The 25,575-nt window shown below is 39.5% G+C and overlaps 1 protein-coding gene across 2 annotated transcripts in view; it reads left to right on the top strand.

Annotated features, from left to right (window-relative positions):
- TTC1 (tetratricopeptide repeat domain 1) overlaps positions 1 to 25,575 on the top strand; it is an 80,257-nt gene that overhangs the window by 40,392 nt on the left and 14,290 nt on the right. For both annotated transcript variants that reach the window (XM_082837334.1, XM_082837333.1), the window contains exons 4-6: positions 19,108 to 19,168; positions 20,401 to 20,513; positions 23,950 to 23,986. In XM_082837334.1, the coding sequence (XP_082693460.1) occupies positions 19,108 to 19,168; positions 20,401 to 20,513; positions 23,950 to 23,986 (211 nt within the window). The remainder of the gene's footprint in view (positions 1 to 19,107; positions 19,169 to 20,400; positions 20,514 to 23,949; positions 23,987 to 25,575) is intronic.

Raw genomic sequence — 25,575 nt, 5'->3', positions numbered from 1 at the left:
CCTGTGAACAATTCTTTATTTCCATACCTGTGGAAGAAAATATAGTCTTGTGGTTAAAAGCATAAAAGGTTAGACAGATCTGTCCTAGCTCCATCATTTAACTTGATGTAAAGTGGGATAATAATAGTACCTGTCGGGCTTCCCTGGTGGCGCAGTGGTTGGGAGTCTGCCTGCCGATGCAGGGGACACGGGTTCGTGCCCCGGTCCGGGAGGATCCCACATGCCGCGGAGCGGCTGGGCCCATGAGCCATGGCCGCTGAGCCTGCGCGTCCGGAGCCTGTGCTCCGCAACGGGAGAGGCCACAACAGTGAGAGGCCCACGTACCGCAAAAAAAAAAAAGCATAATGAATATTACAAATTTTTAGAACTATGCTAACCTCAGTCAATAATCCATAAATTATCCTTCAGGTTAATTTATGAAGAACAAATTGAGTGTTTGGCTGGGGATATGAGCTTGGGGTGAGAGAGAGGGTATTACAGATTTGGAAGGGGCACATGGGAAGTTTCTGAGGTTCTGGCAGTTTGTCCTCTGTGTATTTTGTAACTGCCGTTAAGTGCATATACATTTATAGCTGTTATATTTTCTTGAGTTATTGACTCCTTTATCGTCATGAAATGTTCCTTTTTTGCTCTAGCAATATCTCTTTTTTTAAAAACTATTTTGTCTCATACTTCTATAGGCATTGCTATAGACTAAATGTTTTAATCCTCCCAAAATTTACATCTTAAAAACTAACTCCCAATGTGATGATATTAAGAGATGGAGCCTTTGGGAAATTATTAGGTCATGAGGGTAGAGCACTCATAAATGGGATTAGTGCCCTAATATAAGAGATCAAAGAGAGCTCCCTTGACCATTCTGGCATGTGAGGCTATGGTGAGAATACCCCTATGATCCAGGAAGCAGGCCTTCACCAGACAGTGAATCTGCCAGTCCCTTGATCTTAGACTTCCAGCCTCCAGAATGTTTGTTGGTTATAAGCCACCAGTCTTTGGTATTTTTGTTGATAGCAGCCCAAACTGACTAAGACAGCTACTCTTTCTTTTATGGTTAACTGTTTGCATGATATATTTTTTACATCCTTTTATTTTCACCCTATTTGTGTCTTTGAATCTAAAGTGTGTCTTATAGATAGCATATGGTTGGATCTTCTTGATTCCAGTCTGACAATCTCTGCTGTTTGGTTAGAGTATTTAGTCCATTCACATTGTGCTGTTGACATGGTTATACTTATATCAGCCATTTTGTCTTCTGCATGTCTCTTGTCTTTTTTTTTTTTTTTTTTGCAGTACGCGGGCCTCTCACTGTTGTGGCCTCTCCCGTTGTGGAGCACAGGCTCCGGATGCGCAGGCTCGGTGGCCATGGCTCACGGGCCCAGCCGCTCCGTGGCATGTGGGATCCTCCCGGACCGGGGCACGAACCCGCGTCCCCTGCATCGGCAGGCGGACTCTCAACCACTGCACCACCAGGGAAGCCCCTCTCTTGTCTTTTTTATTCCTGTTTCTTTCACTGCCTTCTTTTGTGTTAATTTTTTTAGTGTATCATTTTAATACTTCTGATTTTTTAACCATCTGTTTCTTAGCCAAAGTTTCCTAGTGGTTGCTCTGTGGTTTACATTACGCATCTTATTACAGTCTACTTTAATGCTACGTAATTCCAGTAAAAAATAGAAACTTTGCCTCAGTATAGCTCCATTTCCTCCCCCCTCCTTTGTGCTACCATCATCATATATTATATCAATATATTTTGTAAACCCAACCATATAGTGTTGTAATTACTATCTTATAAATCTTTCTGCCTTTTAAAGAAATTAAAAGAAGAAAGAAAATAACGTATTTATAGAACCTTTGATGTATTTACCATTTCTAATGATCTTCATTTCTTCATGAAAATTTATCATCTCCTTTCAGTCCAAAGGACTTCTTTAGTATGTCTTGTAAGGCAGATATGGTAGCAGCAAATTCTCTGTCTTTATCTGTGAATGTCTTTATTTTGCTTTTGTTTTGAGGTATGGTCTTGCTAAATATCTAATTGTTGATTGACAGTCTTTTTTCTTTTACCATTTTGAATGTGTCGTTATGCTGCCTCTGGCCTTCATTGTTTTTAGTAAGAAATCAGGTATTAATAATTTTGCTGTTCCCCTATACCTGATAAGTTGTTTCTAATTTCATTGTGTTCAGATTTTCTTTGTCTTTGAATAATTTGACTCTGGTGTCTCTAGATACGGATCTACATACTTGGGGTTTGCTGAGCTTCTTGGATCTTTAGATAACATTTTTCACCACGGTTTTGAGATTTTCAGTCATTGTTTTTCAAATATCTGTTCTGTCTCTCTTTTTATGGGACTCTTATCACATATATTAATGAAGGGTCTGTTCATTTTTTTCCATCTTTTTTTCTGCCTTTAGTTCTTCACACTGGATGTCTGTTGCTCTAACTTCAAGTTTACTGATTTCTCATGCCAATTCAAATCTGTTGAGCCCATCTGTGAATTTTTTATTTCAGTTATTGAACTTTTCGTCTTTGTTTTCTTGTTCTGTTTTTTAAAAATAATTTCTGTCCCTTTTTCATGATTCTCTTTTTTAATCGTTGCCATCATGCTCATTTAAGTCTTTAAACACATTCCTTTTAGTTTTTCAACAAATTGTTTGTAGCTGCTTTATTTTATAACATCAGCATCTTAATTTTTTAAAATTTTTATGGAGTTTAGTTGATATACAATGTTGTGTTAGTTTCAGGTGTACAGCAAAGTGAATCAGTTATTTATTTATTTATTTATTTATATATATCCATTCTTTTTCAGATTCTTTTCCCATATAGGTCACCACAGAATATTGAGTAGAGTACCCTGTGCTATACAGTCAGTCCTTATTAGTTACCTATTTTATATATAGTAGTGTGTATATGTTAACCCCAAACTCCTAATTTATCCCTTCCTACCCCCTTTTTCCCTTTGGTAACCATAAGTTTGATTTCTGTGTCTATGAATCTGTTTCTGTTTTGTAAATAAGTTCATTTGTATCATTCTTTATTAGATTTCACATATAAGTGATATCATATGATACTTGTCTTTCTCTGACTTCACTTAGTATGGCTATCTGTATGTCTTCTTTGGAGAAATGTCTATTTATATATTCCACCCATTTTTTGATTGGGTTGTTTGGGGTTTTTTTGATAGTGAGCTGCATAAGTTGTTTGTATATTTTGGAGATAAATCCCTTATCGGTCACATTGATTGCAAATATTTTCTCCCATTCTGTGGGTTGTCTTTTCATTTTGTTTATGGTTTCCTTTGCTATGCAAAAGCTTTTAAGTTTCATTAGGTCCCATTTGTTTATTTTTGTTTTTATTTTCATTCCTCTAGGAGGTGGATCAAAAAAGATCTTGCTGTGACTTGTGTCAAAGAGTGTTCTGCCTGTGTTTTCCTCTAAGAGTTTTATAGTGTCTGGCCTTACATTTAGGTCTTTAATCCATTTTGAGTTTATTTCTGTGTATGGTGTTAGGGAGTGTTCTAATTTCATTCTTTTACATGTAGCTGTCCAGTTTTCCCAGCACCACTTATTGAAGAGACTGTCTTTTCTCCATTGTGTATTCTTACCTCCTTTGTCATAGATTAGGTGACCATAGATACATGGGTTTATCTCTGGACTTTCTTTCCCGTTCTATTGATATATATTTCTGTTTTTGTGCCAGTACCGTACTGTTTTGATGACTGTAGCTTTGTAGTATAGTCGGTGGTGTCAGTTGTACCTTCTCCTTTTTCATTTCTAATTTTTATATATATAAGGTAATTATTGATATGTACATTCGTATTGTCATTTTCTTAATTGTTTTTGACTTTTGCAGGTCTTTTTGTTTTTGTAGGTCTCTTGTGATTTGATGACTATCTTTAGTGTTGTGTTTGGGTTGCTTTTTCTTTTTTGTGTGTGTATCATAGTTTTTTGGTTTGCAGTTCCCATGAGGTTTTGATATAGCAGTCTACATACATAAAAGGTGGTTTTAAGTTGCTGGGCTCTTATTTTCAAATGCAGTTCCCATTTTCTGCATTTGTACTCTCATCTGCTCGTGGTTGCTGGTTTTGATATCCTATTCGTGTGTGGATGATTTCCTGCTGTTACTATATGTTTACCTTTACCAGTGAACTTTCCCATTTGTGATTTTCTTGTTTCTAGTTATGGTCCCTTCTTTTGTTGTTTCTTTTCCCCCTACCTAGAGAAGTTTCTTTAGCATTTGTTTTAAAGCTGGATTGGTGGTGCTAAATTCTCTTAGCTTCTGCTTGTCTGTAAAGATTTTGATATCTCTGTCAAATCTGAATGAGAGCCTTGCTGGGTATTCTTTTTTTTATTATTATTATTTTTAAATTTATATTTATTTATTTTTGGCTGCATCAGGTCTTAGCTGTGGTACACGGAATCTTTCGTTGTGGCACACAGGCTTCTCTAGTTGTGCGTGGGCTCTGTAGTTGTGGCACATGGGCTCTCTAGTTGTGGTGCTCGGCATGTGAGCTCTTAGTTCCCCGACCAGGGATCGAACCAGCATCCCCTGCATTGCAAGACAGATTCTTAACCACTGCACCACCAGGGAAGTCCCTAGGTAGAGTATTCTTATTATACACATCAGCATATACATGTCAGTCCCAATCGCGCAGTCATCACACCACCATCCCCAGCCGCCCGTGGCTTTCCCCCCTTGGTGTCCGTACGTTTGTTCTCAACATCTGTATCTCAACTTCTGCCCTGCAAACCAGTTCATCTGTACCATTTTTCTAGGTTCCACATACATGCATTAATATACGATATTTGTTTTTCTCTTTCTGACTGACTTCACTCTGTATGACAGTCTTTAGATCCATCCGTGTCTCTACAAATGACCCAATTTCTTTCCTTTTTATGGCTGAGTAATATTCCAGTGTATACAATGAGGTGATACCTCATTGTAGTTTTGATTTGCATTTCTCTAATAATCAGTGATGTTGAGCAGCTTTTCATGTGCTTCTTGGCCACCTGTATGTCTTCTTTGGAGAAATGTCTATTTAGGTCTTCTGCCCATTCTTGGATTCGGTTGTTTGTTTTTTTAATATTGAGCTGCATGAGCTGTTTGTATATTTTGAAGATTACTCCTTTGTCCATTGATTCGTTTGCAAATATTTTCTCCCATTTTCAGGGTTGTCTTTTCGTCTTGTTTATGGTTTCCTTTGCTGTACAAAAGCTTTTAAGTTTCATTAGGTCCCATTTGTTTATTTTTGTTTCTATTTCCATTACTCTAGGAAGTGGATCAAAAAAGATCTTGCTGTGATTTATGTCATAGAGTGTTCTTCTGTGTTTTCCTCTAAGAGTTTTATACTGTCTGGTCTTACATTTAGGTCTCTAATCCATTTTGAATTTATTTCTGTGTATGGTGTTAGGGAGTGTTCTAATTTCATTCTTTTACATGTAGCTGTCCAGTTTTCCCAGCACCACTTATTGAAGAGACTGTCTTTTCTCCATTGTATATCCTTGCCTCCTTCGTCATAGATTAGTTGACCATAGGTGCGTGGGTTTATCTCTGGGCTTTCTGTCTTGTTCCATTGATTTGTGTTTCTTTTTCTGTGCCAGTGCCATACTGTCTTGATTACTGTAGCTTTGTAGTATAGTCTGAAGTCAGGGAGTCTGATTCCTCCAGCTTGGTTTTTTTCCCTCAAGACTGCTTTGGCTATTCGGGGTCTTTTGTGTCTCCATACAAATTTTAAGATTTTTTGCTCTAGTTACATAAAAAATGCCATTGGTAATTTGATAGGGATTGCATTGAATCTGTAGATTGCTTTGGGTAATATAGTCCTTTTCACAATATTGATTCTTCCAATCCAAGAACATGGCATATCTCTCCATCTGTTGGTATCATCTTTAATTTCTTTCATCAGTGTTTTCTGCATACAGGTCTTTTGTCTCCCTAGGTAGGTTTACTCCTAAGTATTTTAATCTTTTTGTTGCAGTGATAAATGGGAGTGTTTCCTTCATTTCTCTTTCAGATTTTTCATCATTAGTGTATAGGAAGCAAGAGATTTCTGTGCCTTAATTTTGTATTCTGCAACTTTACCAAATTCACTGATTAGCTCTAGTAGTTTTCTGGTGGCATCTTTAGGATTCTCTGTGTATAGTATCATGTCATCTGCAAAGAGTGACAGTTTTACTTCTTCTTTTCCAATTTGTATTCTTTTATTTCTTTTCCTTCTCTGGTTGCTGTGGCTAGGACTTCCAAAACTATGTTGAATAACAGTGGTGAGAGTGGACTTCCTTGTCTTGTTCCTGATCTTAGAGGAAATACTTTCAGTTTTTCACCATTGCGAATGATGTTTGCTGTGGGTTTGTCGTATATGGCCTTTATTATGTTGAGGTAGGTTCCCTCTATGCCCACTTTCTGGAGAGTTTTTATCATAAATGGGTGTTGAATTTTGTCAAAAGCCTTTTCTGCATCTATTGAGATGATCATATGGTTTTTATTCTTCAATTGGTTAATATGGTGTATCACATTGATTGATTTGCGTATATTGAAGTATCCTTGGATCCCTGGGGTAAATCCCACATGATCATGGTGTATGATCCTTTTAATGTGTTGTTGGATTCTGTTTGCTAGTATTTTGTTGAGGATTTTTGCATCTATATTCATCAGTGATATTAGTCTGTAATTTTCTTTTTTTGTAGTATCTTTGTCTGGTTTTGGTATCAGGGTGATGGTGGCCTCATAGAATGAGTTTTGGAGTGTTCCTTCCTCTGCAGTTTTTTGGAAGAGTTTGAGAAGGATGGATGTTAGCTCTTCTCTAAATGTTTGATAGAATTCACCTGTGAAGCCATCTGGTCCTGGATTTTTGTTTGTTACAAGATTTTTAATCACAATTTCCGTTTCATTACTTGTGATTGTTCTGTTCATATTTTCTATTTCTTCCTGGTTCAGTCTTGGAAGGTGATACCTTTCTACGAATTTGTCCATTTCTTCCAGGTTGTCCATTTTATTGGCATAGAGTGCTTGTAGTAGTCTCTTAGGGTGCTTTGTATTTCTGCGGTGTCTGTTGTAACTTCTCCTTTTTCACCTGATTTTATTGATTTGAGTCCTCTCCCTCTTTTTCTTGATGAGTCTGGCTAATGGTTTATCAATTTTGTTTATCTTCTCAAAGAACCAGCTTTTAGTTTTATTGATCTTTGCTATTGTTTTCTTTGTATCTATTTCACTTATTTCTGCTCTGATGTTTATGATTTCTTTCCTTCTGCTAACTTTGGGTTTTGTTTATTCTTCTTTCTCTAGTTCCTTTAGGTGTAAGGTTAGGTTGTTTTTTGAGATTTTTCTTGTTTCTTGAGGTAGGCTTGTATAGCTATAAACTTCCCTCTTGGAACTGCTTTTGCTGTATCCCATAGGTTTGGATCGTCGTGTTTTCATTGCCATTTGTCTCTAGCTATTTTTTGATTTCCTCTTTGATTTCTTCAGTGATCTCTTGGTTATTTACTAACGTATTGTTTAGTCTACATGTGTTTGTGTTTTTACGTTTTTTTCCCTGTAATTCATTTCTAATCTCATAGTGTTGTGTTCAGAAAAGATGCTTGATATGATTTAAATTTACTGAGGCTTGATTTGTGACCCAAGATGTGATCTATCCTGGAGAATGTTCCATGCGCACTTGAGAAGGAAGTGTAATCTGCTGTTTTTGGATGGAATGTCCTATAAATATCAATTAAATCTATCTGGTCTATTGTGTCAATTAAAGCTTCTGTTTCCTTATTTATTTTCATTTTGGATGATCTGTCCATTGGTGTAAGTGAGGTGTTAAATTGTTGATTGCCTCTTTTACAGCTGTTAGCAGTTGCCTTATGTATTGAGGTGCTCCTATGTTGGGTGCATATATATTTATAATTGTTCTATCTTCTTTTTGGATTGATCCCTTGATCATTGTATAGTGTCCTTCCTTGTCTCTTGTAACATTCTTTATTTTAAAGTCTATTTTATCTGATATGAGTATTGCTACCCCAGCTTTCTTTTGATTTCCATTTGCATGGAATATATTTTTCCATCCCCTCACTTTCAGTCTGTATGTGTCCCTAGGTCTGAAGTGGGTCTCTTGTAGACAGCATGTATATGGATATTGGGTCTTGTTTTTTGTATCCATTCAGCAAGCCTGTGTCTTTTGGATGGAGCATTTAATCCATTCACGTTTAAGGTAATTATTGATATGTATGTTCCTATTACCATTTCCTTAATTTTAGGGGTTTGTTTTTGTAGATCCTTTTCTTCTCTTGTGTTTCCCACTTAGAGAAGTTCCTTTAGCATTTGTTGTAGAGCTGGTTTGGTGGTGCTGAATTCTCTTAGCTTTTGCTTGTCTGTAAAGCTTCTGATTTCTCCATCGAATCTGAATGAGATCCTTGCCGGGTAGAGTAATCTTGGTTTCTAGGTTCTTCCCTTTCATCACTTTAAGTATATTATGCCACTCCCTTCTGGCTTGTGGAGTTTCTGCTGAGAAATCAGCTGTTAACCTTATGGGAGTTCCATTGTATGTTATTTGTCATTTTTCCCTTGCTGCTTTCAATAATTTTTCTTTGTCTTTAATTTTTGCCAATTTGATAACTGTGTGTTTTGGTGTGTTTCTCTTTGGGTTTATCCTGTATGGGACTCTTTGTGCTTCCTGGATTTGGGTGGCTATTTCCTTTCTCATGTTCGGGAAGTTTTCGACTATAATCTCTTCAAATATTTTCTCGGGTCCTTTCTTTCTCTCTTCTCCTTCCTGGACCCCTGTAATGTGAATGTTGTTGCATTTAATGTTGTCCCAGAGGTCTCTTAGGCTGTCTTCATTTCTTTTCATTCATTTTTCTTTATTCTGTTCTGCAGCATTGAATTCCACCATTCTGTCTTCCAGGTCACTTATCCGTTCTTCTGCCTCAGTTATTCTGCTGTTGATTCCTTCTAGTGTAGTTTTTATTTCAGTTATTGTATTGTTCACATCTGTTTGTTTGCTCTTTAGTTCTTCTAGTTCCTTGTTAAACATTTCTTGTAGATTCTCCGTCTGTGCCTCCGTTTTTTTTCCGAGATTTCGGATCATCTTTACTATCATTACTCTGATTTCCTTTCCAGATAGATTGCCTGTCTCCTCTTCATTTAGTTGATCCTGTCAGGTTTTATATTGTTCCTTTGCCTGAAACATATTCGTCTGTCATGTCATTTGGTCTGAATTTCTGTGTTTGTGGTCTTCTTTCCACAGGGTGCAGGATAGTAGTTCCTCTTGCTTCTGGTGACTGCGCCCTGGTGGGCGAAGCTGGATCTTGTCCCTCTGTTGGGCAGGGCCGTGTGAAGGGGTGTGTTTTGAGGTGGCTGGGAGCAGCCTGTCTGCTGATGGGTGGGACTGTATTCCTATTCTGCTGGTTGTTTGGCCTGAGGCATCCCAGCACTGGAACCTGCAGGCTATTGGGTGGGGCCGCCAGTCAATATTCCCTGCTTTGTGCTGTGTCCCAGCGCTTGTGAGACCTTGTGTGCACCCTCCAAGAGCTCCTGGCCCTGTGGAGCTCCTGCGCTCAAGCCCCACTGGCGTTCAATGCCAAATGCCATGGAGTTCTTCCTCCTGGTGCCAGACCCTCAGACTGTCTTAGAGGGCTATTTTTATGTGGGAGCATCCCTGTGTAGCCTGTGTGGGTTTAATATTTTTTGGTGCAAGGGCTTTTTTTTTGTATGAATGTCTGCCACCTCTTTCCTCAGTGTATGCTGGCTATTATCCCCTTGATAGGAGGTGTGACTGATGTTGTGGTGGCCAGAGCCTGCACTGGATATTGAGCAGGGCCTCCCCTTGGCTCTGTGGTTGTCACTGCCCTGTCAGGGGCAGGGTCTGCTACCCATTTGTTGAAGTAGAAGCCCCCAGATCCATTTCTGAGGTGTGTTTCTGATCTGTGGTGCAAGATAGGCAGGATTGGAGCACTCCCATTGGGAGAGAAGCCACTGAGTATTCCTCCTCTGGAGCTGTTCACCTGTGAGTGTGCTCTGCTGCGTCACCCTTCACCAGTTGTGCGCACTCACAAATTACCCTGTTGTTGGCACTGCTCTCGGCCCCGCCTTAACTGTGGGTATGCTGGCAATTGGCTCTGGTGTCTCTGAGGCATTGTTTTCACCAGGACACCCGCAGAGATCCACTGAAGTCAGGTCATAGGACTGCAGTAATCGTGCACCTGGACCCTCTGTGGGAGCTAGGGAAGCAGCCCAGACTCTGGCCTGGCCCAACCCCTTGTGTGTATGTGCCCACAAAGCCCACGGCTGCTAGAGCTAGACGTGGCTCAGCTGCAGGAGCCCTCGTCTGTTTGGATGTTCTGCAGGCGCTGAATTTACAAAGCTGGCAGCGGGAGATATAAATCCATGGTTCACACAGCCGTGAGGAGAGATTTCAGCTCTTCTTTCGTAGTTGCACGGCCTCTGGGGCTCAGCTGTGGTTTCAGCCCCACCTCTGCGTGTGGGCTACCCACCCACCTGCATCTGCTCTTGAGGCTGCCCCGGGGCACATGAGCCTGCCCAGGCGGGAGGGGGCCAAGGTGGCAACCAGGGCAGCAAGTCCACCCAAGTGGGAGCCCCTCCTAGTGCCTGTGGAGGCAGGGGCCGGTGCATGGGGAAAGGCTGCAGTGGCAGCCCCACCCTTGATGCACCACTCAGCCATGGAGCTGCATCTCTGTGGCGGCCCAGGTTTCTTCCACAAACATTCCACGTTGCGGAGCTCCTCAGTCCCATCCCTTCAGGCTGTCTCTTCGCAGCCAACAGCAGTCCTCTACCTGGGTCTGCTCTCCAGACCCCACATTCCAGCACCCAGCCCCCATCTGCACCAGCAGACACACGTCTCAGGCTGGGGAGCTCAGGGCTTTGGCATGCACCGTCTGTGTAGATCTCACTCTGTCCTGCCTGCCACAGACCGGTTGCTGGGCTCTACCTCCAAGCCCCCAAAGCTCCCCTTCTGTCCCAGCTGATCTCCCCACTGGTGAGGGGGCTTCCCCGGATGATCTGTATATACTCATGTTTCTGTTGACTGCTTTTTTCCCCCTGATTGTGGGTCAAACTTTCTTGCCTCTTTGCATGTCTTACAATTTTTTTTTTGTTGAATCTGGGCATTTTAAGTAATATTGTAGCAACTCTAAAGTCTGACCTTCCCCCACCCCCCAATTATTTTTGTTGTTGCTATTTTGCCTGTCTGCTTATTTGTTTAGTAATTTACCTGGACTTAGCTGTGTGATTCATTTCCTCTGGGATGTATGGCCACTGATGGCTCTGCTCAGTTGGTTTTTGGTTTTGTTCCTGTTTTTATTTTTAAGTCTGGCTTTCTTGAGGTTGCTTCTGTTTCCACACAGTTTAGTGGCCATGCAGTACTGGTCAGAGATTATGTTCAAACATGTCAAATCGATACGGCTTCCACCTGCTGTCATTGGATCTATGTTTGGACTTATAAGTGTGTTCTAAGTTCAGATAGTTTTCAGGTCTGCCCCATTGGACCCTCTTGCATTTCCTCAGCACATGTGCACAGGCTTCTAATAGAACAAGGATGCATGAATAGTTTCAGCCCTCTCCATCCTTCTCAAGTGTGCACACCAACTCCAGTCAGCCAGGATATTTGAAGAGCTTGTCAAGTGCCTCTATGACTGTCTCTTTGTATCTTGTTACATTTGTCTGACCCATGGGTCCCTTATTTGCCCAACCAGGACTGCTACTACAGATTAGTAGAACCCCTGGCCTTCCCTGTTTGCTAGCCACTCAGATTGCAACACCACTGGGCATGGATTATTTCACCTTCTTTGAATCAAGTCAGTGAAACTGCTGGTTATTCACAACCTACCTTGCGGTGTTAGAATTACCACATTGAATGATGGGAGGAAAAAGGGGAGCAGTCTCTAGCAAGTATGCCACAGATTTTCATTGTTATTTCCTAAATGAGTTTTTCCTAAAATAAGTGTTACTCACTTTGTTGTTAATCTTGTAATCAATTTCCAGGACACTGAAATGGTTGTTTTTTATCTTTCTGTCCAGTTTTGTAGTTGCTTTTGGGTTAGAGGGTTTGTAAACCTCCTCATTTAGACACATCAGAAGTCCCACCTAGGGACTTCCCTGGTGGCACAGTGATTAAGAATCTGCCTGCCAATGCAGGGGACACGGGTTCAATCCCTGGTCCCTAGGCATGCGGGAAGATCCCACATGACACAGAGCAACTAAGCCCATGCACCACAACTCCTGAGCCCGTGCTCCACAACTACTGAAGCCCGCGTGCCTAGAGCCCGTGCACCGCAACCAAGAGTAGCCCCCGCTCGCCGCAACTAGAGAAAGCCTCACACAGCAACGAAGACCCAACGCAAGCAAAAAATTTTTTAAATTAAAAAAAAAAAAAATCGTGTCTTTATAAAAAAAAAAAGTCCCACCTAGTATTGAGTTTTGAACTGTTTAAACATTTTACACATTCAAATGTTAAAATTAAATCAGAAAGGATAAGGAAAATTAAGCCTAAAATGGATTACAAAGAGGAACAAATTAATGTAACTATATCAAATTGATTACATGTTAACATAACTATATCAAATTGATTACATAGAGAAGATAATTCCAATAACTTTGGACATAATATTCTGACTGTATACCCTTAGTAGAATATATCCTAAAGTCGGAAAGAACTGCAATGAAATCTTGAACTTTACGTAGTAGGTTATAGGTAGTGATAATCATATAGTAATTTTGAACATTTTTGTTTATTTTAGGATAGAGCAAATGAGTAAATATATTGCTGTTACTGGGAACTAGAGTTTTCACTGTGGGAGTTGGTGTGGTATTCACTTACTTGAATACATACATAGAAGATTTCACTTGTATGTATTCTCTGACTCCTGGGATTTTTGTTTTATTTAAGATGTATTTTCATGGGTATCTTCACTGAGAGGGCCTAAAAGCAGTGACTCCCTAGTAACACCTAGATCTTGGTTTCTAAGTGCCATTCCCCACTAAAAGAATCCAGGACTCCTTGGAGAAATGGCTGATTCCAGGTATGGGGAAGGCAGAGTACAAAGTATTGCACCTGGAATATAATGTACACCTGCAGCAAAGTTCACCCTTGGGGGACAGATCCAAGCAAAGGTTTACGCAGATCCTAGAAGTGGGCTAAGAAAACTTAGGTAAAAAATCTGGAGCATGGTCTAAAGGGGCCCCACGGGAGGAAGGATGCGGTCAGAAGAGGACCTTGACGGGCCCCTCTTGCCCACGCCTAAGGAATGTACAGTGTTCTTCAACCCATGAAACCATCTGAGCATTTTATAACGTTCCAGACTTTTTGCAGTGCTTTTTTTAATTCTCTTATAATTTTTTTTTTTTTTTTTTGGCTGCATTGGGTCCTCGTTGCTGCTTGCCACCTTTCTCTCGTTGCGGTGAGCGGGGGCTACTCTTTGTTGTGGTGCACGGGCTTCTCATTGCAGTGGCTTCTCTTGTTGAGGAGCACGGGTTCTAGGTGCACAGGCTTCCATAGTTGTGGCTTGTGGACACTAGCACAGACTCAGTAGTTGTGGCGCACGGGCTTAGTTGCTCCACGGCATGTGGGATCTTTCCGGAGCAGGCTTGAACCCGTGTCGCCTGCATTGGCAGGCGGATTCTTAACCACTCCGCCACCAGGGAAGTCCTCTTATAATTTTTAAAAATAACCTGTGAGGTAGAATTGAGTTACCCAATTAGAGGCATTATGTACAGTCTACATTCAAAGGAAGATCATGTGGGGAAGGAAGTGAAAGGTAGTCCTGGGGAGGAGATATGGTTTTTGCTAGACTTTGAAAACAGGAAAATTTGTTTTGGGCAGCTGGAAGGGAAATCTAGAAGAAAAACAATGGCATTCCAAGGTGGGTAGGTAAGCAAAAGAATGGAGTGAAGAATAAGAGAGCCAGCTGTCTAGAAGAGATGACTTGTGTAGTAATGGGAGATTAGGTTGAGTAGGTTGGAATAGAAGTTTGTTGCAAAGAATAAAAGATTTCTGAATCTTTTTTTTTTTTAACCTGTAAAATATGTAGATACCTCCATGCCCATCTCTCAGAATTGTCTTGGGAAGCAGATGAGCTGAGCTAATGTATGTGACAGCAGGTGTTAAGCAATGAAATTCTATACTGGTATAAGTTATAGTGAACTTTGAGTGCCAGGCTGAAAAGTTTGCAGTTGTGGTAATAACTGTTGAAATAAACTCCATTCATCAAGGGCATTGTCTTTTTGAGGTTTTCCTTGGCAGTTCCTGTGATGATTTACAGTGCAAGGTAATGTCACTATTTCTCCCTGAGTTTTTAGTGATGGGGAGGACTACTGAGTTAAGAGCCCTGTAAGAATGGTCCCCATTCTTATGCAAATACAATTCTAGAACAGATGTTACCGTGTGAGGTCTCTGCAATGTGTTAAAAGGCATTGTGGAGGAATGTGAGAGGGCTCCTAAACACGTTAGACGAGAACCTGGAAGATTTGCACCCAGTAATGCAGCAGGATACCAGCACTACCAGTTCGCTTATGTGTGAATACTGCTGGCACTTAGCATGCTAAGTAAGACTTACACACGATGAAATCTGTCCTTGGATTCCGTAATATTACAGTGTGCGTGCCATCCTTTGGAAAAAAGAGTATGTTCCGGCAGCAGAATAAATCCTAGTCTTTGTACTGGGATCAAGTTAGTCTCCTGGCACAGCTGGGAGATAGTGCAGCTTTCTCTTCAAAGTGCTATTTTTAGCTGTTGCCAAGGAGATACTCAGCGTGATATTGATACTTGAATTAATCCTCAATTTACACAATCTGTGGAAGCAGCAGCTATTTTTCCGGGGTTTACTGCTTAATGGGTCACTGAGTTGTGATTTATCAGACCAAAAAATAAAATTCCTTCCTTAGAATAATTGGCCTCTGAAATACGTTCTGGAGCTCACCTCTTGGCCAGTTCAACTTTTAGGCCTAGTTATAAAGACACCGTGAGCTTTTCTCAGGCTCCCTGCTCAGGCTGCCCCTTATCAATAATTCCTTCTGGGTGTACCTTGGATCTAGGCTTTTCTCATTGAAATGTTAATGTTCTAAATTTACCAAATAATGATTAAGCTCTTAAAACACACACACACACACACACACAACACAGGCACACACGCACGCACGCATACACGCACGCACATGCATGCGAGCTTCACGAGAGCCTGATCTGGCCGTCTGAAAGACTCATCTGTGTTCATAGAACATTCCTGGTAACTTGGCACTGGATAACAGATTATAGACCAGAAAGTAGCTTGAAATTAGAGTTAAAATAGATTGAAATTGTTAATGTATGGACATTAAATTCTAATAACTTGATGAGTTGCCCTTCTCTAAAGAATTTTTTTGATATAACAGTTTTTTTAAAATATATTCCAGACCTTTAAGACCTGTGATGCATTTATTCATGTGATCCTATAATTTTTTCTTTTAACTTATTAACATGCTACCTTGCATTAATATATTTTCTAATGTGAAAACAACTTTTCATTGTTACAACTTTATTAGCCAGTGATACATGGGTGTGTGTGTGGTTTTGAGTGAATTTAAAATTGATCGAATGAATTCCCTAATATTTATAGGGTTTTGATTTTACCCTAATTGAAATTGTTTTAGAATTCAAAAATGTTTTTTAGTTTTTCTTAAACCCCTTCACCCATTCTCCCACCCCCACCCCACCCCCACCCCCCGGCCCCAACCTCTGAGCCTGGTGTTTTTTGTTTTGTTGTTTTGTTTAGATTCCACATATAAGAGAGATCATGTGGTGCTTGTTTTTCTCTGACTGATTTATTTCATTTAGCATAATGCCCTCTAGGTTCATCCATGTTGTCACAAATATGAAGAGTTCATTCTCTTTTATGGCTAAATAATATTCTGTTGTATGTGTGTGTGTGTGTGTGTGTGTGTGTGTGTAACACCACAGTTTCTTTATCCATTCATCCATTGACGGCCATTTAGGTTGTTTCCATATCTTGGTTATTATAAACAATGCTGCAGTGAACATGGGGGTGCAGATATCTTTTTGAGTTAGTATTTTCATTTTCTTCAAATAAATACCCAGAAGTGGAATTGCTGGATCATATGGTAGTTCTATTTTTAAGTTTTTAAGGAACGTCCATACTGTTTTCCATAGTGGCTCTACCAATTTACATTCCCACCAACAGTGCACAAGGGATTTCTTTTCTCCACAGTCTTGCCAATGCTTGTTATTTCTTGTCTTTTTGATAATAGCCATTCTAACAGGTGTGAAGTGATATCTCATTGAGTTTTGATTTGCATTTCCTTGCTGATTAATGATGTTGAACGTCTTTTCATGTACCTGTTGGCCATGTATGTCTTCTTTGGAAAAATGTCCATTCAGATCTTCATCCACTTTTTAATAAGATTGTTTGAGGTTTTTTGCTGTTAAGTTGTATGAGTTCTTTATGTATTTTAGATATTAATGCCTTATCAGGTATATGATTTGTAAATATTTTCTTCCATTTATTTTGTTGATGTTTTCCTTTGCTGTCCAAAACTGTTTATTTTGATGCAGTCCCACTTGTTTATTTTTGCTTTTGTTGCCTTTGCTTTTGAATGTCAGATTCAGAAAATCATTACCAAGACCTATGTCAAGGAGCTTACTGCCTTAGTTTTCTTCTAAGAGTATTATGGTTTCAGGTCTTACGTTCAAGTCTTTAATCCATTTTGAATTAATTTTTGTGTCTAGTATAACATAATGGTTCATTTTCATTCTTTTGCATGTGGTTGTCCAGTTTTCCCAGCACCACTTATCGAAGAGACTGTCCTCTCCTCATTGTATATTCTTGGCTCCTTTATCGTAAATTAATTGATCGTGTGTGGGTTTATTTCTGGGCTCTCTGTTCTATTTCATTGATCAATGTGTCTGTTTTTATGCCAATACCATACTGTTTTACTTACTATAGTTTTGTAATATAGGTTGAAATCAGGGAGCATGATGCCTCCAGCTTTGTTTTTCTTTCTCAAGATTGCTTTATCTATTTGGGGTTGAAATAACTTTTTTTTTTTGAAATAACTTTTAACTGGATTTGTTATGGGGTTTTCTTGGCCTCCAGCATCAAATCCCCTTTCTCATGTAGAGGAAATTCCCCTGTGCTGTAATGATGTTGAGTGCCAGTCAATCCCCCAATTCCCTCACTCTGTTTTCTGACAGCCAAGGCATGTGACCTACGCTTGGCTCATTGGATGCTTCTGACCAAAACTTTAAATCTGGATCAGGACAAAGAAAGGGGAATGGTTAGGATTTATTGGCTGCTATTAGTCCTATCTTGGCCAGATTTTTCCACTAAAAGACACTTACGTTTTCTTGCTTTTTGACTTAACAGAGCTGACTTGAGTCCTGCCTGTTTTCTAAGTGTGTATTTTAGGCCTCCCTTTGATTGTGTGAGCCCCACAGTAGCTTTCCAGTAATTTTTTTTTTTTTTTTTTGCCTAAGATAGTCCTTTTGCTAGCATCCAAAAATCCTAACCAGTACAATAGAGGATATTATAATTCAAGCACCTCCTTCCTGGGTAGTACTAGGTAAATGTGGCCACATTTTTGTGTTTTGATTGCCATCACCACTACCCATTTTATTTTTTCCTGTATTCCCTTAGAGTAGTCCTTCTTCAGATATGTTGTATCTTAAAATGAATTATTATTGTGTCTGCTGAACATTAATAGATGTCATAAAAATTAAATTCAGTTTATACCTACCTTTTAGTTTCTTTATTGAGATTCATCAAGTGTTCTGTTTCATCCAGAGTATAGTAATAAGGTATTTGGAAAGCACCCTGGTCTCAACAGCTCATTTACAGATCTTCTCCAGAGACATAACATTTTTAGTTTAGTTCCTAATCTTAAGAGTACCAATTGTTTAGGCTCCCAGTTTGTACTGTAGATGAAAAACCCTGCTAACTTTATTTCTTCCCTTTGAAGTTTTTATTTAGTCAGAAGCTTCAAGAATGAAGGAAGAGATTTTTGGAGATTCTCTCTTTTTTAAAAATGCTGTCAAAAGGTGGCAGGCAGGGCTTCCCTGGTGGCGCAGTGGTTGAGAGTCTGCCTGCTGATGCAGGGGACACGGGTTCGTGCCCCGGTCCGGGAAGATCCCACATGCCGCGGAGCGGCTGGGCCTGTGAGCCATGGCCGCTGGGCCTGTGCGTCTGGAGCCTGTGCTCCGCAACGGGAGAGGCCACAACAGCGAGAAGCCCGCGTACCGCAAAAAAAAAAAAAAAAAAAAAAAAAAGGTGGCAGGCAGACACTGCTGCCAGTTCTGCTTCTGCCGACCATATTGCTAAGATGTTCAGGGCTGAAAGCACATAGGGACTCGGCACGTGTCATCTTTGCTCTACAGAATAACATTCACTCTGCCTTTGAGTTCAAAGAGTGCTTGGCCATCTGTGTTAATTTCTGAGTTGTTAGAAGAAGCTAAGAAAAGAGAGGTTTCTCTGGGTTTCTTCAGATTTCCCTGTGTTAGCCTGCTAACTGCATACTGCCTGACCCTGCAAATAAGACTTGTCCTCCATAATGCGCTCTGGTGGCTACTGTATGTCTCCTTTATGACACAAACTGCAATTGTAGCTAAGTAAGTATTACATTATTTATTTTACAGAAAAATAATAGCTCATATTTATTGAGCCCTTATTTGCCAGTCGGTGTATTGGGAGTTTTACATAAATTATCACATTAATCCATAAATCTATTAAAGCCTTAATTTTTAGATGAAGAAACTAGGCTCAGAACGATCTGGAACTTGTCCAGGATCTTCTACAATTAATAAGTAGCAGACCTAGAATTTGAACTTATAATGGTAAGCGTACCAGTGGGTATACTTAGTTTCATTTTTAGTAAATAGAAATTACTGTTCCGTGCAAAAGCTAGAAACATAGAAAACCTGGGTTTTATCTTTAAAACATCAAGAATTCACTTGATGATTATCCAGATGTCATGTGTTTTTTTCTGTATGTTTGAGATTTAGATAAAACTGACCCAGTTCTCAAAAGTCAAGCTGCTGCCTGTTGAATAGCATAATGTGTAATGAAAGCTGACCTTTTTGTTCATTTATCATAATATTGTGAGAATTTATGTCATTCTCTGATCTCTTTCAGAGAAGGAGAGAAGAGAGCTCTAGACTAAAGGAGGAGGGAAATGAGCAGTTTAAGAAAGGAGGTAAGATACCTATTTCAGCACTGATGCTGGGCGTCTTGACTCATTCTTTTGTATATTCTGTGAAGAAACACCAAAGAACATTTGGAAACAATTAGCAGATCTAAACTGCTAATAATACCCTGTTGCCTCCCAACACCTTGGAATTTTGTTTTTTTACCAGGTCCAAATTATTCTCAAGTGACAGTGACCAGTTACCATGTGTCTCTAGGCACAGGCATAGTTTTTCTTTTCTGTAATCTACTGTCTATAAACCCAGAGATTAGAAGGAAAAACTCTTGAGTTTTTGCTTTGGGAAACTCTAAACTGGAATGTTAAAAGGCTATTTTGCTACATTGCTGTAAAAAGAGGGTCCCCGTTACTTGTGACAGTGCTGTGAATACTGGCCCAATGCATCCGGTGTGGCCGAGGGAAGGATTTTCCTTGTACTTTGGTTGCTCTTTCATGTGCCTTTTTCTGTGGATGCCTTAAGTAGAGAGATGTTCCTTCTGCGTTTCCTATATTTGCTTAGGAATAAGTGGGGTTCGTTCTTATAATTTGGGGGAACTATTTGATCTTATGATCAAATTCTGTCACATCTCAGAGTGTGCATGCTTTAGAAATCTAGGAGTAGTAACATCTTCCCCTAGTTACTTTTAGGTTAAAAAATTTTTTTTTCTTATATCCTGGTTTAGCAATCATCACTTCTTTTTTTCTAAGAAAACTAAAGCTTCTCTGAAAGCGTATCTCCTTGTATTTTAGTATTAAATATTTCAAACCTGAGAAAGGAGTGAGTAGGCAATTTTTCTTTTAGTACCCTGACCATAATTCTTTGTGTGGCAATGAATATATAAATTTATCACCATTTTCTCTTTTAAGGTGTTTAGTCAACTGCTGATTTTTACATTGTGCTTTTGGCTCTATAAAATGTCTCTCCAAACATTTCATGGAAGCAGTTTTAGCCGGGTTGACTCCATGAAAGCACAATGTCTTTAATGAAAATATATACATAGAATTTTTTTCTTCATTCCGGGCCATTAATCCCAGATTTCAGTCTCTTTCATCTGTCCAGTTCCCTAATCCCGTTTCAAAACTCTTTACTAAATTGATAAGCCAAATTAAAGGTGAACATATAGAGCATTCTGTTGGAGACCTTTGTCCCGTGAATGGAAAGCGATGCATTCTGAGATCTTTTGGAATACAGTGATATCAGGTATAAAATCATAACGACCTCTCATATTTTACCTTATCCTCAGATTATATAGAAGCTGAAAGTACTTACAGTCGAGCCCTTCAGATGTGTCCATCCTCCTTCCAGAAAGACAGGTCTATCCTGTTTTCAAATAGAGCTGCCGCAAGGATGAAACAGGTATGTATCTTTGACCTTTTCTTTTTAAGAAGCACATGAACTTACAGTGTTTTCATAGGATAGCTTCTCTCCAGAAACAAGCATAGGGGCTCTAAAGTTGCTGCCTCTCTTTTCCTACCCATATATTTCCCTGATTTAAAGGGCATGGGGAAGATAGAAAAAATATTTTGATAAACTTCAGTCAGATTACTGTTCACATTCCTCATTAAAGTGGCTGAGTGAACACTTCCATGGAAGGAAGCCTGGCAAAGTTTCCGCCAAACTAGGGCAGGTTAATGAAGCAAAGAGCCTAGTGCATCTCCTAGAATAGCTACAGCTGCTTATTTTAGGCCTCTGGAACTCTAGATAAAGACCCAAAGGGACAGGAAACAGTGCTTAAAACTGAACTTCAAGATGCTTATCCCTGAGATTCTGATTTTCTGTTGAAAGTGTGGACATAGGGAGAAACGTCCGAGAGTTGGGGTGAGAGGTACGCTTAAATGCAAAGTAGGTGTCAGGGAAAGTTCAAAGGTATTTTATATTTCCAAAGGATTGAGAACCTGGTGTAACAGGGTGAATTTAGGACAGATGAGAGTGTAAATATATTTGTTTGGTATCGTGCTGGATACCAAAAGTTAGATTTGTGATTTGTCTGATATTCCTATTTAGTCAACATAGTAAAACTTGCCAGATTGAAATGATGAGAGCTTGAAAAAAACAATACCACTTGTTTAACTGTGACTACTTGTATTCCAAGCACAAAGGATAGGTTTTTTAACACACCTCTAAGCAGCTACGAAGCAGGCCCAAGACTGGGTGGAGTGGTTTTCTGTTCTTTTAGATCAGGTATCTACATCACTTTCTTTTTTGATGTTGACTGGAATTCTCTAGTGCTTCTACCAAAGGCACTTTGGATGGCCAGGGTTTTTAAAGGTGGGTGGGGGTGTGCTTGAATATTCGGACATGCAAAAAGTTTTATTTCAACCCAGACTCATACGTTTTATTATTGGATTCAGTGTCTAGGGTGAAGTTTTTTAGAGTGATTCATGTGGCATGAGAGAAGGAATAATTCTAGAGTATACAAACAAACATTTTGTATTAGGGGAAATAAAACAACTGTTTTAAGTTTATTTAAAACAACAGTCATTAATATATTCTACCATTGATCAGAATTCACACCTAATAGTTTTTACATTTAGCTGGAAAATTCTGATCTTTCACTTTTGCCTCTTGGAAACATCTAGCCACATTCTTAGACTGGAAATTGTCATTGTGAAGTGAGATCAAGGATACCTTCAGTGTCAGAGAAAACTTTGTACCATACCCATTTGGCTCCTGGGTTTTGGGATTCTTTGTTCCCACAATTGCCAAGTTACTGGCATTGCTAGTGTTGGGCTGGTATGATCAGCTGGTTCTTGAATTAGGAAAATGTATGGCCTTGCTAGTCTTCTGTCTGTCACAGCTGAGGAGAACTCAAAAGAGAGTTGCTCTGTGACTCTTTCCTGAACAAAGGATAGGTTTGTTAGTGGGGTTTTTGTTTGTTTTGTTCTTTTAACTTGCATTCCTAATATTTTTAAAAGATCCTAAAATTATAGACTTGGAGACTTTCAGAATTAATGTACTGAAGTGATTTAAGGAGCATGTTCTGAGTTTAAGGAAGTGATGGGTTAACTGCTTTAAGAATTTCTGAAAGGCAAGTTTGCAGGCTCAGCATCCCTGACTGGGTGTGCCTGGGCAAGCTTTATGTTTCATGTCTGGAGAGGGAAAAGGCAAACTGGAGTTAGGACAGCGTTTCAGCTCTAGGCCTGACTACACAAGAGCAGACAAAGCCCTAAAAAAATAGGCTCTAAAAGTAGTTACTTGGGGGCACAAAGAATACCACCACAGCAGTAGTAAACATAAGTTATAAAGATTTGGGACTTCCCCGGTGGCACAGTGGTTAAGAATCTGCCTGCCAATGCAGGGGACACGGGTTCGAGCCCTGGTCAGGGAAGATCCCACAGGCCACAGAGCAACTAAGCCCGTGCGCCACAACTACTGAGCCTGCACTCTAGAGCCCATGAGCCACAACTACTGAGCCTGCATTCCACAACTACTGATGTCCGTGTGCATAGAGCCTGTGCTCCGCAACAAAAGAAGCCACCGCAACAAAGAGTAGCCCCCGCTCACTGCAACTAGAGAAAGCCCGTGCACAGCAACGAAGACCCAGTGCAGCCATAAATTAATTAATTAATTAATTATTTTTAAAAGTTATAAGGATTTACTCCTATTTCAGTTTAAAATATGAAGTTGTATCTTAGATTTATAGAAATCTAATAAGTTGGGGAAATACTGACTTACAGATTTCTTTACTACAGGACTTCTTTCATGTTAGAGTTTTTAATATGTGAATTGCTATGATAAACACTGGAAGAGATAATATAGTTAGTGTTTCCCAAATGACTCTGGGACCTTTTTTGCTTATTGTGGGTAAAATACACATGCTACAAAATTGACCATTTTAACCATTTTAAAGTATACAATCAGTGCCATTCACAGTGGCACTGGATACATTCACAGCGTTAGGCAGCCGTCACCACTGCCTGGTTCCAAAGTTTTTTTTATGACCCTAAAAGGAAACCCATTAAGCAGTCACTCCCCATCCTGGAACTGTTTCTGATTGAATCCTGAAACTCAATTTGGTAGACATTGCTCTAAAATATTCTGCAAAATATTTGGCATTTCCTACAGTAGCCATTATGGAAGTATTGAATGTTTATTTGAACTCACATTTCTCTAACATTGTAGAAAATTTCTAATTTGGGGAAAATAGACATTTAGAGCTTAGAAAAGTTAAAAAGCAGATTAGTGTCAGAGCTGAAACTAGTTCTTTTGATATCCTGTGTTCTTTCCACTGTGCCATGCTTCGCAATTCAGCAAGTTATGTTAGTTAGATATCTTATTTAGTGAATTGTTTGGTATTTTTGTTTCATCAGTGGATAAATTAAGGTTCATAACTGAGACTACGCGACAAACCATACAGTGTCTGTAGATGGACCATCTATACATTTTCAAGATACCACTTTGGGTGCGATATATAACAGCTAGCCAAAGAGGAGGGTTATTAATTCAGTTATTCATATATCAGTCATTTGCCCTGTTAATTGATCACAAAGTTTTCTCACTGTAACATTCTAATGTAAAGTGTCTTGCAAATATAACAAGTCAATTGCAACAGTCTTTAAAGATACTTTAGGAAGAAGCTACTTGAATAATTTGTCACCAGGAGGCTTTCAAGTTAGAGCTGTGAGCATAGTTTGAATTTTAGCTTGGAAGTAACACGCGTGTTTTGGTGTTATTTCCTTGAAAAGCATTCTGCATCTCCATAAGCAATTATTAATGATTAGCATATGTCATTGAGCCTTTGGGCTATTGAGACAGAATTAGGGTGACACATTAATGATCTATTTCCTTTTAGGACAAGAAAGAGATGGCCATCAGTGACTGCAGCAAAGGTACAGCTTTTTGGTCTTGTTGCATGTTAACATACAAAAGCATTACCTCAGCTTGACAAGCAAATAAGGAGGCTCTCAGTCAGGTGTTTACTTGTACACATGTACTCTTCTTCTGAGGCAGTTAAAGAAGAAGCTCTCGGCCTTTCTTAGAGGTACTGCACAGTAGTTGTCTTAGTGTAAGCATGCTTTTGATGGATAGTTCAGTCCGTTTATCCTGTATTGGTAAATATGTGGAGAATAATTCCAAGCTACCTTGGCCACAGAAACAGAGTTTATTCCCTGTATGTCCAAATTACTCTCCTTTGAAACTGAAGTTGAAGATCTTAGTTAGCTGCTGTTGGGGCACCTGAATCTGTGTGTTTGGAAGGGCAGTTGCTGTTAGGGAATTGGTACTCTCTTCAGATGTAGTACTTAATCCAAACCTCCTTGCCATCATTTTAATTATCCTTTCAGGTTCCACACAGTGAATCAAGCCTCTGCTATCTGAGTTCCATCGTGGTCTTTTTGTTCTACCAACTGATAGAGACAGCCCCAGACATAGGATCACCATTGTTTTTTCCACAGATTTCCTGATAGGTCAGACGGTTGTCTTGTCTTGGTGTGGAGAACACGCAGTCATTTTCCTTGCATCTTGCTACTCTCATGAGTCTTTCTAGCTAATTACTACTCTTGTAATTTGTGGGTTGTTGTTGGTTTTTTTCCATTTTCCTCCTTTGGATAATATTTTCTCTGAGAGAATCATAGAGTTAGAAAGAACCTTATATATTATCTAATCCCACTCTCAGACCAAGCATGAATTCCCTCTTCTGTTTTGTTTTTTAGGTTTTTTTTAACATGAATTAGTCACCCTCTCTACTGGATTTCTTTTCTTTATCCTTGGTATTTCTATAGAGTATCTGAAGGAACTTGTTACTACATTAGAATCTAACAAACTTCTTCTGATCTATTTATCTTGGACTGCAACTAATTCTGAACGTACTGTTTTGTTTGGAAGAAGGTGTTCAACCTTATTAATGTGAGATGTGTGGGTTTGAAGAGTTTAAATTAGGAACAAGATTCTGATTTTCAGTTCTTTTCTCTGTAACCAAACGGTGAGAAAATGCCTTGTAAGCCTGATTAGCAGGGTATACACTAGGAAAGAGAATTCATTTCTAGCTGTAACCCTCAGTGTAGGAGCCAAGAAAATGGGAGGAAGGGGAAGGAAAGTGTTTCCAACCAAAGTGTTTTCCAGATTTGTTTTTGGATTTGGTTAAATCAGTATTCATGTGCTTATACTTAGTTGTTATGGGCTGCATATGGGTTGTTGAACCCATAGGCCAAATACGTTGACACTAGTATGGTTATTTGTATTAAGGACCCTTCTCCTCCCACTAACCCCCCCAAACACATGCCCACTCAGTGCATAAACCCTGGCAAAGGACTTAGCTTATTTCTGAGGTCATATTTGGAGCTCATTACTACCAGTTATATGGAACAATATTTAATGCTAGTCACCTTTGGTCTTTTAGCCTTGGCATAAATAAAGTTTAAGTTAATTCTGTTTATATGGATTGAGAAAGAAAATCACAAGTTACAGTGAAAAGTTGACA

Source organism: Leucopleurus acutus (assembly GCF_964270905.1).
Source record: "Leucopleurus acutus genome assembly, chromosome: 3".
Lineage (NCBI taxonomy): Eukaryota > Metazoa > Chordata > Mammalia > Artiodactyla > Delphinidae > Leucopleurus > Leucopleurus acutus.
Note: the sequence above shows the minus strand (reverse complement) of the source record. Positions and strands in the feature narration are given on the sequence as shown.